Source organism: Ovis aries, chromosome 10, assembly GCF_016772045.2.
Source record: "Ovis aries strain OAR_USU_Benz2616 breed Rambouillet chromosome 10, ARS-UI_Ramb_v3.0, whole genome shotgun sequence".
In the NCBI taxonomy this organism is placed as follows: domain Eukaryota; kingdom Metazoa; phylum Chordata; class Mammalia; order Artiodactyla; family Bovidae; genus Ovis; species Ovis aries.
In genome coordinates, this window is record NC_056063.1 from 16732306 (window position 1) to 16747268 (window position 14963).

General features: G+C 45.9%; 1 protein-coding gene across 7 annotated transcripts in view; it reads right to left on the minus strand.

Annotated features, from left to right (window-relative positions):
• Window positions 1-2396: 2396 nt before the first annotated feature.
• The window catches only part of RUBCNL (rubicon like autophagy enhancer), a 43473-nt gene continuing 30906 nt past the window's right edge, over window positions 2397-14963 (minus strand). For all 7 annotated transcript variants that reach the window (XM_042254685.2, XM_004012064.5, XM_015098058.4 and 4 more), the window contains exons 10-14: window positions 11410-11648; window positions 10033-10094; window positions 6967-7120; window positions 5685-5775; window positions 2397-4231 (exon numbers count right to left, since the gene is read on the minus strand). In XM_042254685.2, the coding sequence (XP_042110619.1) occupies window positions 4119-4231; window positions 5685-5775; window positions 6967-7120; window positions 10033-10094; window positions 11410-11648 (659 nt within the window). In that variant the 3' untranslated portion in view covers window positions 2397-4118. The remainder of the gene's footprint in view (window positions 4232-5684; window positions 5776-6966; window positions 7121-10032; window positions 10095-11409; window positions 11649-14963) is intronic.

The window sequence follows — 14963 nt, forward strand, 5'->3', positions numbered from 1 at the left end:
AAAATCCCAGGGATAGAGGAGCCTGGTGGGCTACAGTCCATGGGGTTGCAAAAGACAAACACGACTTAGAAACCAAACAACAACCAGAAAAAGTCACAACAAATTACTTCCTCCAAGATGCTGCACGTGAGCTCAGCCCACTTTTCTGTTCCAGCAGGTGCCTTAGTGAGACGGAGCCTCTATTACCATGGCTGGGAGGAACCACAGTGCAGTCAGATCTGTAGACTGGCTATTCCAATGGCTACACTCTTCCTCAAAACAACAATTCACAAGTATCACTTCCTGGGTAGCGCCTGTGCACTCTTCCTCAGCAAAAGTCGTGTCACACACCTGTGCGCAAGCACGAATACACACTCACACAGACCCACACACTCACCAGTGCCTTACGGACATGGCAACCTGAATGCAGAGCCCTTCAAGCAGTGCATGAGCCGCAGCAACTCCCGCAAATAAATAAACACAAGGGAAGGATGTGAGAATGCTCTCGGCACGATGCCGCCAACTTGGGGGTGACCAGCTCTCACAAGTTAAAGTTGTTTTTTTATCATCTCCAAAAGAGACCACGGAAGAAGTGGAGGCTGTGCCACAGTCTTTGGAGGCAGGCAGAATACACTACCTGTGGGAACCTAGGGAAGTGATTTCTCTTAAGTCCCAGTGTGCTCACCTGCAAAGAGGAGATAACGACATGAACCTCGTGGAGCTGTTCTCAGGAATATCAACATGTCCCTCGGACTCTGAGTTCCTAAGAGGGAATGTAAGCTATGGGTAAGGCTAAAACATTATCAGAACTTCCCTGGTGGTCCAGTGGCTAAGACGCCTCGCTCCCAACGCAGGGCGCCTGGGTTCCATCCCTGGTCGGGGAACTAGATCCCACATGCCGCAGTTAAGACCCAGCACAGCCAAATAAATAAACAAAATATTTTAAAGGAATGAAACGTCTTAAATTTCATCTCTTATCCTCAGTTCAGTCGCTCAGTCGTGTCTGACTCTGCAACCCCATGGACTGCAGCACATCAGGCTTCCCTGTCCATCTGTGCCTAAATTTCTATTTAAAAGAGACCCAGCTTAAATAAGGAAAAGGGACCCTGCTTTGGCAGAGGTACGTGGGACAAGAAAACATGGATAGAATGAGAGAATACCAGGTTCACAGGAGACACTCATTTCCTCCATGGACTCAGTTTCACCCCAGGACTACCCCGGTGGCACAGCAGTAAGGAATCTGCCCGCCAGTGCAGGGGACGTGGGTTCCATCCCTGGGTCAAGAAGACCCGCTAGAGGAGGAAATGGCAACCCACTCCAGTATTCTTGCCTGGAGAATCCCACGGACAGCGGAGCCTGGCGGGGTACAGTCCATGGGGTCACAAAGAATCAGACATGACTTAGTGACTAAACAACAATATTAACCCATTGAATGAAAGACACACACACATACACAGGACTGGGTGGGGCCAGGGGACCACCTGTCCCACTTTACTGCCGGCCAGTGATGTTTGAAAATCCCATGGACGGAGGAGCCTGGTGGGCTGCAGTCCATGGGGTCGCTAGAGTCGGACACGACTGAGCGACTTCACTTTCGCTTTTCACTTTCATGCATTGGAGAAGGAAATGGCAACCCACTCCAGTGTTCTCACCTGGAGAATCCCAGGGAAGGGGAAGCCTAGTGGGCTGCTGTCTGTGGGGTCGCACAGAGTCGGACACGACTGAGGCAACTTAGCAGCAGCAGCAGCAGCAGTGATGTTTGACAAGTTCATTCCGAGCAGGTTTTTTTAGGGCATGGGAATCCCGGGGATATGACACCACATTCCAGACTAAAGATGTGCTGAGAAGGGACTCAGCCCCAGGGCTCTTTCTCAAGCAGGATAAAGTATACAGGAGGTGGAAGAAAAAATAAGCTCACATGTTTCAAGAAAGCATGCAAATATAAGAAATAATAAGAAAAAGGGATTCATAAAGGTTCAGTGATTCACCTAACCTTGTTCATGGAATGTCTGTGATTGTAGTTATTACTAGCATCACATTGTTCATTAACAGCATTTCCCCTGTATTTGAAGAAGTAAATAGCTTATTTATGTTTTCAACTACTTTATGTTCAATTTTATATCTACAAGACAAAGTTCTGAAAGACAGGAATAAAGTTCTAGTCACCCACACATGCCCTGACTTTGTGGAATAGAGTTGACAAGAGGTTTGATTTGTGCCCTTTGAAGGGCGCCATCTAGAGGCAAGTACTTCAAATAGCACCTCCATGCGCTGTTAAGCAACTCAAAACTCATCCATACATACATGTAACCGCAAAAGTAAACCATGCCCCGGACACAAACCCTGGAAGAAGTAAAGTCTCTATGATACAGTTACAAAATGGAATTTAGGTCAGAAAAAAAGCCTGAGAATACAGATTTTTGCTTGCAGTTTTTTTTTTTTCATTGAAAGTACCAATTCCTTTCACAAAACAAGCTTTATAGGAATAGGAACTGAGTAATTCATCTTGTCAGTTACAATTCATAAAAAACAGGATCCACCATTAGCTAAATACAACCATTCAAATACAAGTTAAGAAGTATCAAAAAAACCCTTAAAAAAAAAAAACCACCAGTAGCAGCAAAACATTGAACATTTGTAAACAAAATCACCAGTAACAGTTCAGGTCAGTTCAGTCGCTCAGTTGTGTCCGACTCTTTGCGACTCCATGAACCCCAGCACACTAGGCCTCCCTGTCCACCACCAACTCCTAGAGTCCACCCAAACCCATGTCCATTGAGTCGGTGATGCCATCCAACCATCTCATCCTCTGTCATCCCCTTCTCCTGCCCTCAATCTTTCCTAGCATCAGGGTCTTTTCAAATGAGTCAGCTCTTCGCATCAGGTAGCCAAAATGTTGGATTTTCAGCTTCAACATCAGTCCTTCCAATGAATATTCAGGACTGATTTCCTTTAGGATGGACTGGTTGGATCTCCTTGCAGTCCAAGGGACTCTCAAGAGTCTTCTCCAACACCACAGTTCAAAAGCATTAATTCTTCAGCGCTCGGCTTTCTTTATAGTCCAACTCTCACATCCATATATGACCACTGGAAAAACCATAGCCTTAACTAGACAGACCTTTGTCGACAAAGTAATGTCTCTGCTTTTCAATATGCTGTCCAGGTTGGTCATAACTTTCCTTCCAAGGAGTAAGTGTCTTTTAATTTTATGGCTGCAATCACCATCTGCAGTGATTTCAGACCTCAGAAAAATAAAGTCAGCCACTGTTTTCACTGTTTCCCCATCTATTTGCCATGAAGCGATAGGACCAGATGCCATGATCTCAGCTTTCTGAATGTTAAGCTTTAAGCCAACTTTTTCACTCTTCTCTTTCACTTTCATCAAGAGGGTCTTTAGTTGTTCACTTTCTGCCATAAGGGTGGTGTCATCTGTATATCTGAGGTGATTGATATTTCTCCCGGCAATCTTGATTTCAGCTTGTGCTTCATCCAACTCAGTGTTTCTCATAATGTACTCTGCATATAAGTTAAATAAGCAGGGTGATAATATACAGCCTTGACATACTCCTCTTCCTATTTGGAACCAGTCTGTTGTTCCACGTCCAGTTCTAACTATTGCTTCCTGACCTGCATACAGGGCAGGTGGTCTGGGATTCCCATCTCTTTCAGAATTTTCCACAGTTTATTGTGATCCACACAGTCCAAGGCTTTGGCATAGTCAGTAAAGCAGAAATAGATGTTTTTCTGGAACTCTCTTGTTTTTTCAACAATCCAACAGATGTTGGCAATTTGATCTCTGGTTCCTCTGCCTTTTCTAAAACCAGCTTGAACATCTGGAAGTTCATGGTTCATGTATTGCTGAAGCCTGGCTTGGAGAATTTTGAGCATCACTTTACTAGCGTGTGAGATGAGTGCAATTGTGCGGTTGTTTGAGCATTCTTTGGCACCAGTAACAACTCTACTTTTAATAACAAAGAATCCGCAGTCTCCAAAAATATTAAATATATATAATAAAGAGAATATTGGTCATCTTTTTTCTTAATAGACAATAGTCAAAAAAAACAATGTTATCAACAGGAGACATGAGCGATGTGATCGTAAGGCATGTTTCAAGGTCTTTCTCGCTATAGTCAAGCACATCATGTCGCCGCAGAGGGTAGACTTTCCAGAAGTCTTCTCCTCGCTGTGATCCTCGCACACCGGGGGCACTTGGAGGACTGGAAGCACTGCTTGTGAAAGCAAGCTCTGCACGCTGCAAGCAAGGAGGAGAGCCATCAGCAAATGGGTAGCTGGTTTCTCAAATATGTAACAGACACTCATCCCCAGCCTGGGGAGAGAGGACCTAAAGCCAAGAGGTCCCTTGAAGACAAGAGGATTTGTCCCCAGAAGATCATGAGGATGGGCCTCCCTGGCAGGTCAGTGGTAAAGAATCCACGGGTTCCATCCCTGGATCGGGAAGATACCCCGGAGAAGGATATGGCAACCTGCTCCATATTCTTGCCTGGGGAATCCCATAGAGAGAGGAGCCTGGCAGGCTACAGTCCATGACATCACAAAGACTCAGACATGACTTAGCAACTAAACAAAAACAACAACAAGGCCATAAGGACCAGTGAAACAGGCTGAGAGAGCCTGGGTAGTGGACTGCAGTGCCTCCCAGATCCGCTCAAAGACCATCCACCATGGGTGCCGGAAGAGCTGGTGGCTGATGGCTCAGGAGGTGACATCCCTTCTCTGGAAATGGCCCTAACTAGAGAGAGCTGCCTCGACCAACGTTATGTCCCCTTGGTAGTCGCAGGCCACATCCAGTGACTGGTCAATATGAGGTTTAAAGGCCTGGCTGGCTCTCTGTCCCTAATTCGGGAAAATGCTGAAAATCCACCTCAGCTCTATAGTTCTCTGAGAGATGCCCCGAGCCTTCATGGCAACGAGCCTTCTTCCTTGGCCCAGTCCTGCAGCCTTCGTACCCTCGTGGGTGTGGAGCCTGAGAACTACCCCTAGGGCAGCGGTTCACAAACTTTTAGCACCAGGGACCAGTTCTGTGGAAGGTAATTTTTCCATGGGTCAGGGTGGGAGATGGTTTGGGGATGATTCAAGTGCATTACATTTTCTGTGCATTTTATTTCTATTATTACATCAGCTCCACCTCAGATCATCAGGCATTAGATCCCAGAGGTTGGGGACCCCTGGAGTGAACTTGGGGTTGACTGTGATTCAATTACAAAACAGGTGCAGCTGTAACTTGCCCTGATGTAGAAGAACTGGGGGACAGGTCAAACAGGGCCACCTCCTATCTCTGAACTCTGTTCCCTGCCCCATCACACCTCCTCCCTGTGCAACCAAAACTTTATCAGCTCCAATTCAACAGAGAAGCACACACTAGCATCATTATACCTTAAGGAAATAACACTATGCTTTAGTTATTAAGCTGTTATTAAGCTTGATAGCTCAGCTGGTAAAGACTCCACCTGCAATGCAGGAGACCTGAGTTCGATCCCTGGGTTGGGAAGATCCCATGGAGAAGGGAAAGGCTACCCACTCCAGTATTCTGGCCTGGAGAATTCCACGAGTCCATGGGGTCCCAAAGAGTTGGACACGACTGAGCGACTTTCAGTTTCAAGCTTAAGTTAATTTTCTGCTTAAGAAACTTTGCGCTTATGTTATAATATTGCTATTAAGCTTACGGTATTATGGTATTAAGATACCTGAACATCTTCTACACGTTGCAGTCTGAAATGGGAAAATGACAGCTGTACTCCGGCAAAATTCACAAATGAAGCCCTTTCCTTGACACAGCTGTAAGAACAGAAGTCAAAAATGAGAATCTTCATGAGTAACATTTCTCCTAATGGAGAAACTGAGTTCCACTTTCATAGAACTCTATAAACACCAGATTTCCACACTCCCCCGCCCCAGGTACTGAAATATGTTCTTCTAAAATCCCCTAAATTGGCTGTGGAAGTAGCAAGTTTCTGCATTTAAAAGGTTTATATAAATCTGTGAATTGCAATTTTCATACAAGTCAAAATGAAACACTCTGCACAGGACAAAAGATAGGCCTAAGCCATATATCATATTTGCAGAAGGCCACTGAATGTCATGGATACAAGTAACAATTAAAAAGCCTGTCTATGTCAGATGAAAGAAAATTTTCAGTTTGGTATTCTATAAGCCAAGACGGTAATCTCCTTTCACTATACAAGCGTTCTAATGATATACAGTTTCAAAAACATCATTTTTTAAGTGTCTGTGATTCCAGCCTCTAGAAGGAACAGAATACTATCTCCTGCCACAGTGGATGGGTCAGAGCAATAAATGAGTGTCCGTTCTGTCTGGACAACTGCATCAGGGTAGTTTGAGGCACCAAAGAAAGATCATGATTTTAAACACGTGTTCTTAAATGATCTCATTTTATTTCTGGGAGCTTCCCTGCAATTCATCAGTCCATGAAGACACAGAGCTCCTGTTTCCACTGGATCCTGAGTCTATGCGGCTGCACTTGGCACATCAGAGCAGACGAGAATGGAGGGAGGCCACACGCTGGGCTGGGCGCTCAGACGACCAGTCGCTTGGCCCAGGCTTACATACCAGCAGGACACTCTTGATCTGGTACTGAACAGCTCTGAACCTCATTTCACTCATCTGTAAATAGTGCAGGGACTTCCCTGGGGGCTCAGTGGTAAAGAACCCGCCTGCTAATGCAGGAGACGTGGGTTCAGTCCATGGACTGGGAAGATCCCCTGGAGAAGGAAATGGCAACCCACTCTTGCCCGGAAAATCGCATGGACAGGGGGAGCCTGGTGGGCTACAGTCCGTGAGGTCGCAAGGAGTCGGACACGACTGAGGGACTAAACTATGGCAATGACACGTGCTGCTGGCACTTTCCTCAGCTTGTGAGGGTAAAGGGGCTAAGTGCAAAACAGCCCCCCCAGGATCGGCGGAAGAAAGGACAGCTCAGGGCACGCCCGCTGGGGAAGCAGATCTCACCTCACAGCTGGCCACGTGCTCAAGGGAAGCTTTCAGAATCTCCTTGAGCGAGGGCGCCAGCAGCCCTTTCTTGACCTTGACCATGTCCTCCAGGGAGAACAAGTGGAGAGCCTCCGTCAAGTGTCCCGGCAGCTGCTCAAACTCCTTTAATGTGCTTCAGGAGAGAAAACCAGAGGAAATCAGAAACCCACCCACACAGGTCTGGGCAGGAACTAGGGACTGGGAGAGGGTTTGTTTTTTCCTGGCTCTCAAAACTGAAGTTTTTCAACTTAAAAAAAAAAACAACAGCCCCAGGAACAAGTTAACTCCCTACTTTACGTTTTGCAAGTTTTGCTTGGAAGCCAGGAAGGTAAAATTCCGTAAATAATGATTTCAAAAAGCTGAATAAGGAAAGTGTCTCTGACAGCTGCCCATGTACACTTTGAGTGAAAGAAAACTTAAAATTTGGTTTTTGAGTCCTGACATGTACTGAGATAATAATGACCACTTTATTCAACTCCAGCTCAATTTTAAGTCCATCAGTCTGACTGACGGATATCCCAGGAAGAGTTATTGATGCTATGACTCCCAAAGCTCAGGTCCAGCCATGATATTAAGACACAAGCATCCAAGTGAGTCGGGAAGGTCCCCTGGAGAAGGAAATGGCAACCCACTCGAGTATTCCTGCCTGGGAAATCTCATGGATAGAGGAGCCTGGCGGGCTGCAGTCCCACAAGGAATCGGACACAATTAAGCAACAACCACAATCCAAGTGTGGGCTGCTTAAAGGCACTTGGATGTCCCAAGGGCACTCAGAACTGTAGGTAATCTTCTCCAAGCCCCCCGATCTCTTTCTGAACCCCCTATGTCAGTTAGCAGCATCACCATGAACTGCATTCCCAAGCCTACACTGACCTTGATGCTCTAGGGATGCTGTGAGTGAAGGTACTTAGTTGTGTCCAACTCTTAGCAACCCCATGGACTGTAGCCTACCAGGCTCCTCCGTCCGTGGGATTTTCCAGGCAAGAATACTGGAGTGGGTTGCCATTTCCTTCTCCAGGGGATCTTTCCGACCCAGGGATCGAACCTGGGTATCCCACATTGTAGGCAGACACTTTACCGTCTGAGCTACCAGGAAAGCCCAATACTGATAATACTAGGGATGCTAAACCCAGTTTAATTCTCTGCCCAGCAACGGGTGGTCCTGGCTCACACTATTTTCTCAGCCAGAGGGTCCCTGAACCCTTGTTTTTGCTCTGACTTGCTCTTCAAGCTCTGGCTTTGTCCCTAGGAAGCCTTGTCTGCCTGCCTCCCCACCTTGTCCCTTAAAAACAACATGCTGCCCCTCCCCCATGCCCTCAGAAGCACATGCACCAGTGACAGGCACGCACTTTGGCAAAGATCTCTCCATGCTGACTTCCTCCCCAGACTCTCTCTGAACACGTGTCCTGCGGCTTTTTCATCTGAAGCACAGAGTGGATATTCAAGACATTTTTGCAGATGGTAAGAACTGTGGATGTTGTTACATGTTATAGAGAAAACTGAGGCTCTGAGAAGAAACTAATTTTTCACCCCAAAGCCAGGAGCTAGAGTTCAAGGCCAAAATGATTATAAAGGACAAGCTGCTCCCCAAGAAATGTAACTCAGAAGTAGTGCATCATTAAATAAGGATCAGAAACAGAAAGCAGCTTTAAAAGAGAACAAAAGTTTTTAAAAACCTATAATCCCAACTGGTAGCTCAGGTGCTAAAGAATCTACCTGCAATGCAGGAGACCCTGATTCAATCCCAGAGTCGGAAAGATCCCCTGGAGAAGGGAATGGCAACCATTCCAGTATTCTTGACTGGAGACTGCCAGGGACACACCATGGGGACACAAAGAGCTGGACACAACCGAGAGACTAACACTATGACCTCACCTATTATAACAAATAATCCTAACTCCTTGAGTAAGCTGTTTTTCCGCCTCTTAAAAATATCTCTGGTAAATGAATTCATGCCTGTGCCTTTATGGCCACGGCCTCCAAAAGCTCATCCTCAGGACATAGCTATGGATGTGGTCAGAGATTCAGCTGAAGCTTAGTGTTTGGGTGTGATTTTTTTTTTTTTTGATAACAAAAGATACTTTAAATGTATTAGGTGTTCAGTAACAGGAAAATACTTAAATGAATACCACATCATAGTACAGAATATTATACAGCCAATAAAAGTTGACATGCCTCTTTATCATAGTGTTTTAAAAGGCGCTGGTACACCCATGAACACAGCAGCAATAACCAAAAGAAAGCAACCCAAGATGGGTGGATCAATCAACAAAAGATGGAATATACAGACAATGTATGAATATTCAACATCACTCCACCTTTCAAAGGAAATCCTGACACAGGCCACAGTGTGAGTGAAGCTTGACATGATGCCACATGAAACGCCGGGCACAAAACAATAAACACTGTATGATTCCACTCATATGAGGTACTTAGAACAGTCAAAATCATAGAGACAGAACAGAGAATGGTGGTTCCCAAAGGCTGGAACAGAGGACGGAGAACTACTGTGGGTAAAGAGTTTCAGTTTTACAAAATGAAAAGAGCTCTGTGGATGGATGGTGATGATGGTTGCCTACCAACATCAATGTACCTAACCGCTTAACTGTACACTTAAAAAGGGTCAGGATGGTAAATTTATGTGTATTTTATCACAACTTAAATCCCCTAGAGAAGGGAAAGGCTACCCACTCCAGTATGCTGGCCTGGAGAATTCCATGGACAAAGGAGCCTAGTGGGCTACAGTCCATGGGGTTGCAAAAGTTGGACACAACTGAACGACTTTCACTTTCTTTTTTTTTTATAATAATAATAAAAGTCCACTGGCTAGGGTTGTTTGATACTTATACTGGTCCATTCTTCTTAACATGTTAAATTCCCTGGTGGTGAGTAAGAACGTTTAGCAACATTCAAGAGTGTCTACATCCCCAAGGAAAGGCATGAGACAATCACTCTGCACTGGTGGAGATGGACCACAAAGACTGTGGAGGTTATCAGACCTCCCATTCATAGCCCAGCCCAGCCCAGCCCAGCCCACAGCAGTACCTTTCAGCAAACCTGCAGGTCTTCAACAGCTTCTTGATGTGAAATAGCTGCTCCTGGATTTCCTAATGTGAAAAACCAGACAGGGAGTGGGGGAAAGTGTAATGTGATAAGTAACACTGGAAATGTATAAGTCAAAATTAAATGTTAGTTCTAACCTTGAAATGCTGTAACTCTAGAAAATAAGCCTTTGAAATGCACAGTCAATAAAGCATATCAACTGTGCATATATATAAAGCATATAATGCACAGTCTATAGAGTCTATAAAGGGGCCCATGACTGAGTCCTGGGATCTACAGAGGGCCCAGGAAGGACCCAGGTCTTGGGGAGTCTAAAGCTTACACAATGTTGGGGGCCTTCTTTTTTAAAACCACCAACCTATGTACAAAATAAGGAGATTCTGTGACTGCAGACACCATGGATGTACCTGGGGGACATTATGCCAAGTGAGTGAAGTCAGACACAGAAAGACAAAAACTGCCTGATCTCATTTATACAGGGGATCTAAAACAGTCAAATACATAAAAGCACCGACTATAAGGGTGGATCCTGGCCTGAGGAGGTGGGGAAATGGGGAGATAATTGGTCCAGGACACAGAGTTACAGTTACCTAGGATAAGACCATGGGGTCACGAAGGAGTTGGACTCGACTTAGCGACTGAACAACAACTGAACAATAAGGATAAGTCTAGAGATCTCATGCACAGCATGATGACTATAATTCACGAGACTGTATTAAAAACTGGAAATTTGCTAGGAGAGTAAGTTTCAGATGTTCTCATCACATACACAGACAGGTAACCCTGTGAGGGGATGGATATGTTAATTAGCTTGACTATCAATCATTTCACTGTGTGTATATATATACATCCAGTCATCAGGTACCCTTAAACACATACAATTTTTCTTTAAAAGATGGCGGTGGTTGAGTTGCTAAGTTGTGTCCGATCCTTGCATCCCCATGGACAGTAGCCCACTAGGCTCCTCTATCCCTGGGATTTTTCCAAACAAGAATACTGGGGCGGGGTTGACATTTCCTTCTCCAGGGGATCTTCTCAACCCAGCGATCTAACCTGGTCTCTAAGAATGCAGGCAGATTCATTACTGACTGAGCTAGCAGGGAAGCCCCATTTAAAAGACAATAAAATTCAAAAGCTAGGTACAAACAAAACTAGGCATAAAGGTAAGACTTGGGTACGGGGCTTTGAAAAGAGCCGAAGCAGGAGAAGGTCTCTGAAGCATAAGCTCCAGCTGCTGGATGGCAAGTCTGCCCCTTAAAGGGTCTGTCTGGATCCCTGGAGCTGGGGGAGACGTCCACTTACTGCCGCAGGGCCCTTTTGGCCGCTGGACTCCCTCCCCCAAGAAAGGTGGCTGCTCACCCTCACTCTGTCCAGTTCCTTGGCCTTGGTGTACAGGCCGTGGCTGACGTGCACCAGGTTGAAGATCGGCTCATGCCATATGTGGTCCAGCAGGCGTTTGGAGAAGTTGCTGACGTAGTACTTCCGGAAGTCCCACATCCTGAGGATCCGGGCGGGAATGCAGGACTCCGAGTACGAGTGGCAGCAGTCGCAGAAGTACTTCCCCAGGTATTCGCAATACCGGAGCCGCTTCACGAACTCTGCCGGGGTGCACAGGACGATGAGCACCGGGTCACCTGAGGCCGGAAACCCACCCGCGCCCCGCCCTTGCCTCCAACGCCGGCCCAAGGTCAAGACTCAAGATGGCTGTCCTCATGCTGCTGGAGCCATGATGGGGAGAACAGCAGACACTGGAGGCCCTGAGTCATGAGCTTCACTTTTGTGGAACGGATGTTGGAAAAGAGAACCCTCCCTCCAGCACTCCTGGATTTGGAAGATGGGCCTTTAAACTGACACGTGGCCAACAGAACATGAGATTCAAGGTCTGAGCATTTGGTGGGAGTTCAGACCCAACCTCCTACTTGGCAGGAAGACTCTGACAAGCCCGAATCTCTTCAGGCTAATTCAGCCCTTTCACTCCCAAGCCAATAAACCTGGATTAAGTTCCCTGGCTATAAAAACCACAGCATTCTTGACTTGCTCTTTCATTGAAAGTATCACCCAGTTATTTACTTGGCTGATGACATCCTGTCAGCAAGCTCCATGAGGGAAGGACCACATTCCAATCAACACTGCACACCTACGTCTTCACATCTGAACAAACTCTGGGAGGTACTTTAACAGTTGGTGGAATCATGGTCACACATCTTCACAGTTTCAGACTCATACATTCAATATTTACTGAGGCACCAGGATACAGTGGTTAACCAGAGAGATATGGTCCCCACTAGACTTTAGCTGGGAAGATGAGTCATTGAAAGAAAACCACTTCCAACTGTGACGCATGGCAGGCACTGTCACTCTACCATGGCAGGTTTGGCAGAAGGAAGTTCAGATGGATTTATGCTTTTTGCTTTTATTTCTTGAGGTGGAGATGTTCAAAGTCTTACTCCATCCCAGAACACCTATCAAAGGCCAAGGGAACCCTTTCCAGCAAATCTTCTCTTCCTAGGCTTCCACATGGAGAAGGCAATGGCACCCCACTCCAGTACTCTTGCCTGGAAAATCCCACGGACGGAGGAGCCTGGAAGGCTGGAGTCCATGGGGTCACTGAGGGTCAGACACGACTGAGCGACTTCACTTTCACTTTTATGCACTGGAGAAGGAAATGGCAACCCACTCCAGTGTTCTTGCCTGGAGAATCCCAGGGACGGGGGAGCCTGGTGGGCTGCCGTCTATGGGGTAGCACAGAGTCGGACACGACTGAAGTGACTTAGCAGCAGGCTTCCACAGGTCAGACCTATGGATGCTCTCACAGCAAAATAAGTGATTCCCACTCTCAACTGGGCAACTCGCCTTTCTGATTGGATGAAACCTGATGTTCTAGGCCTTCAGGCCACTCCCTCAAACTTTCTCAGAGGAGTCTGGTTAGGTCCTAGGTAAGCCATCCAATCATTTAACAAATATCTTTCAAGTCCCAACTGTGTGCCAGGCATACTTGTAGGAGCAGGAGATAAAGCAATGGATAACACAGACCAAATATTGGTAATATGTGTAGAAGAGGTAACTAATGAGAACCTATTGTATAGCCCAGAGAACTCTATTCAGTGCTCTGTGGTGACCTAAATGGGAAGGAAATTCCAAAAAGAGGGGATATATGTAAACATATAACAGATTCACTGTGCTGTACAGCAGAAAGTAACATAAGACTGTAAAGCAAGTATACTTTAATAAGTCAATTAAAAAGAAACCATGTATCTGTCCTCATGGAACTTAGAATCTAGTGAGAGACAGATAATAGTAAGAAAAATCAATAAGACAGAGTATTTTAGGGAGATAAGGACTTGGATAAAAACAAAACGGAAGGGGAATATCAAGTGTATGTATGTGTTTGTGGCCAAGAGGGTGATGAGGTGGAGTCTCAATAGGGCAGCTAAGGAAGACCTGAGAGTGCAGATGGGAAGGAAGGAAGGGAACTGGACCTAGTGGGGTGGGGTGTGTCCAGGGGAGGGCATTACAGGGAGAGAGAAGCACAGATCCTGACAAATCGCTGAGTCAGGAGTGATCCTGTCACCTTCAAGGACCAGCAGGGAGGCCATGTGGCCTGAGCTCAACGCCCAATGGGGCAAGAGCTGGGAGATGAGAGTCGGAAAGTAATGGGCAGTCACAGTGCAGGTCACAGTGGCCTCTTCACCAAAGAGAGGGCAGTGTTGTGAAATGACTATAACAACTTCTCATTGTGGGCATCTCTCATAAAAACAATACACGTCCCCCTTTCTGTGCTATACACTAGGTTCTCACTAGCCATGTACTTCATTCATAGTTGTATACGTACGTCAATCCCAATCTCCAACCCCCCAAAAAGAAAGTATAGTCTATTTGTAGGACATACATTAAGTTAACCTTAAATATGTTTTCCAATATACATTCAGTTCAGTCGCTCAGTCATGTCCAGCTCTTTGTGACCCCATGGACTGCAGCATGCCAGGTTTCCCTGGGCTTCACCAACTCCCAACTCCCGGAGCTTGTTCAAACTCATGTCCATTGAGTCGGTGATGCCATCCAACCATCTCATCCTCTGTCGTCCCCTTCTCCTCCTGCCTTCAGTCTTTCCCAGCATTGGGGTCTTTTCCAATGAGTCAGTTCTTTGCATCAGATGGCCAAAGTATTGGAGTTTCAGCTTCAGCTTACAATATACATGAGGTGCAGACAAATACTATTTGATTGTACTTACGTGAGGTACCAAGAAAAGTCAAATTCATAGAGTCAGAAAGTACATTGGTAGATGCCAGGGGCTGGGGGATAGGAGGTGGGAAGGGGGAATGGGGACAGTGTAATGGGGACAGAGTTTCAGTTTAGGAAGGTGAACAGTTGGGGAGATGAATGATGGTGAGACTTGCACAATAGTGTGAATATACTTAGTGCCACTGAACTATACCGTTAAAAATGGTTAAAATAGTATGTTTTATCCATACATGACTAATGTGGATGGACTAATGATGCATGGATGTGAGAGTTAGACCATAAAGAAGGCTGAGAGCTGAAAAATTGATGCCTTCGAATTGTGGTGTTGGAGAAGACTCTTGAGAGTCCCTTGGACAGCAAGGTGATCCAAACAGTCCATCCTAAAGGAAATCAACCCTGAATATTCATTGGAAGGACTGATGCTGAAGCTCCAATATTTGGCTACCTGATGTGAAGAGCTGACTCATTGGAAAAGACCCCGATGCTGGGAAAGTTTGAAGGTAAAAGGAGAAGAGGGTGGCAGAGGATGAGATGGTTAGAAAGCATCACTGACTCAATGGACATGAATCTGAGCAAACTCAGGGAGATAGTGAAGGACAGGGAAGATTGGCATAATTCAGTCCATGGACTCGCTAAGAGCTGGACAGGATTTAGCAACTGAACAACAATAA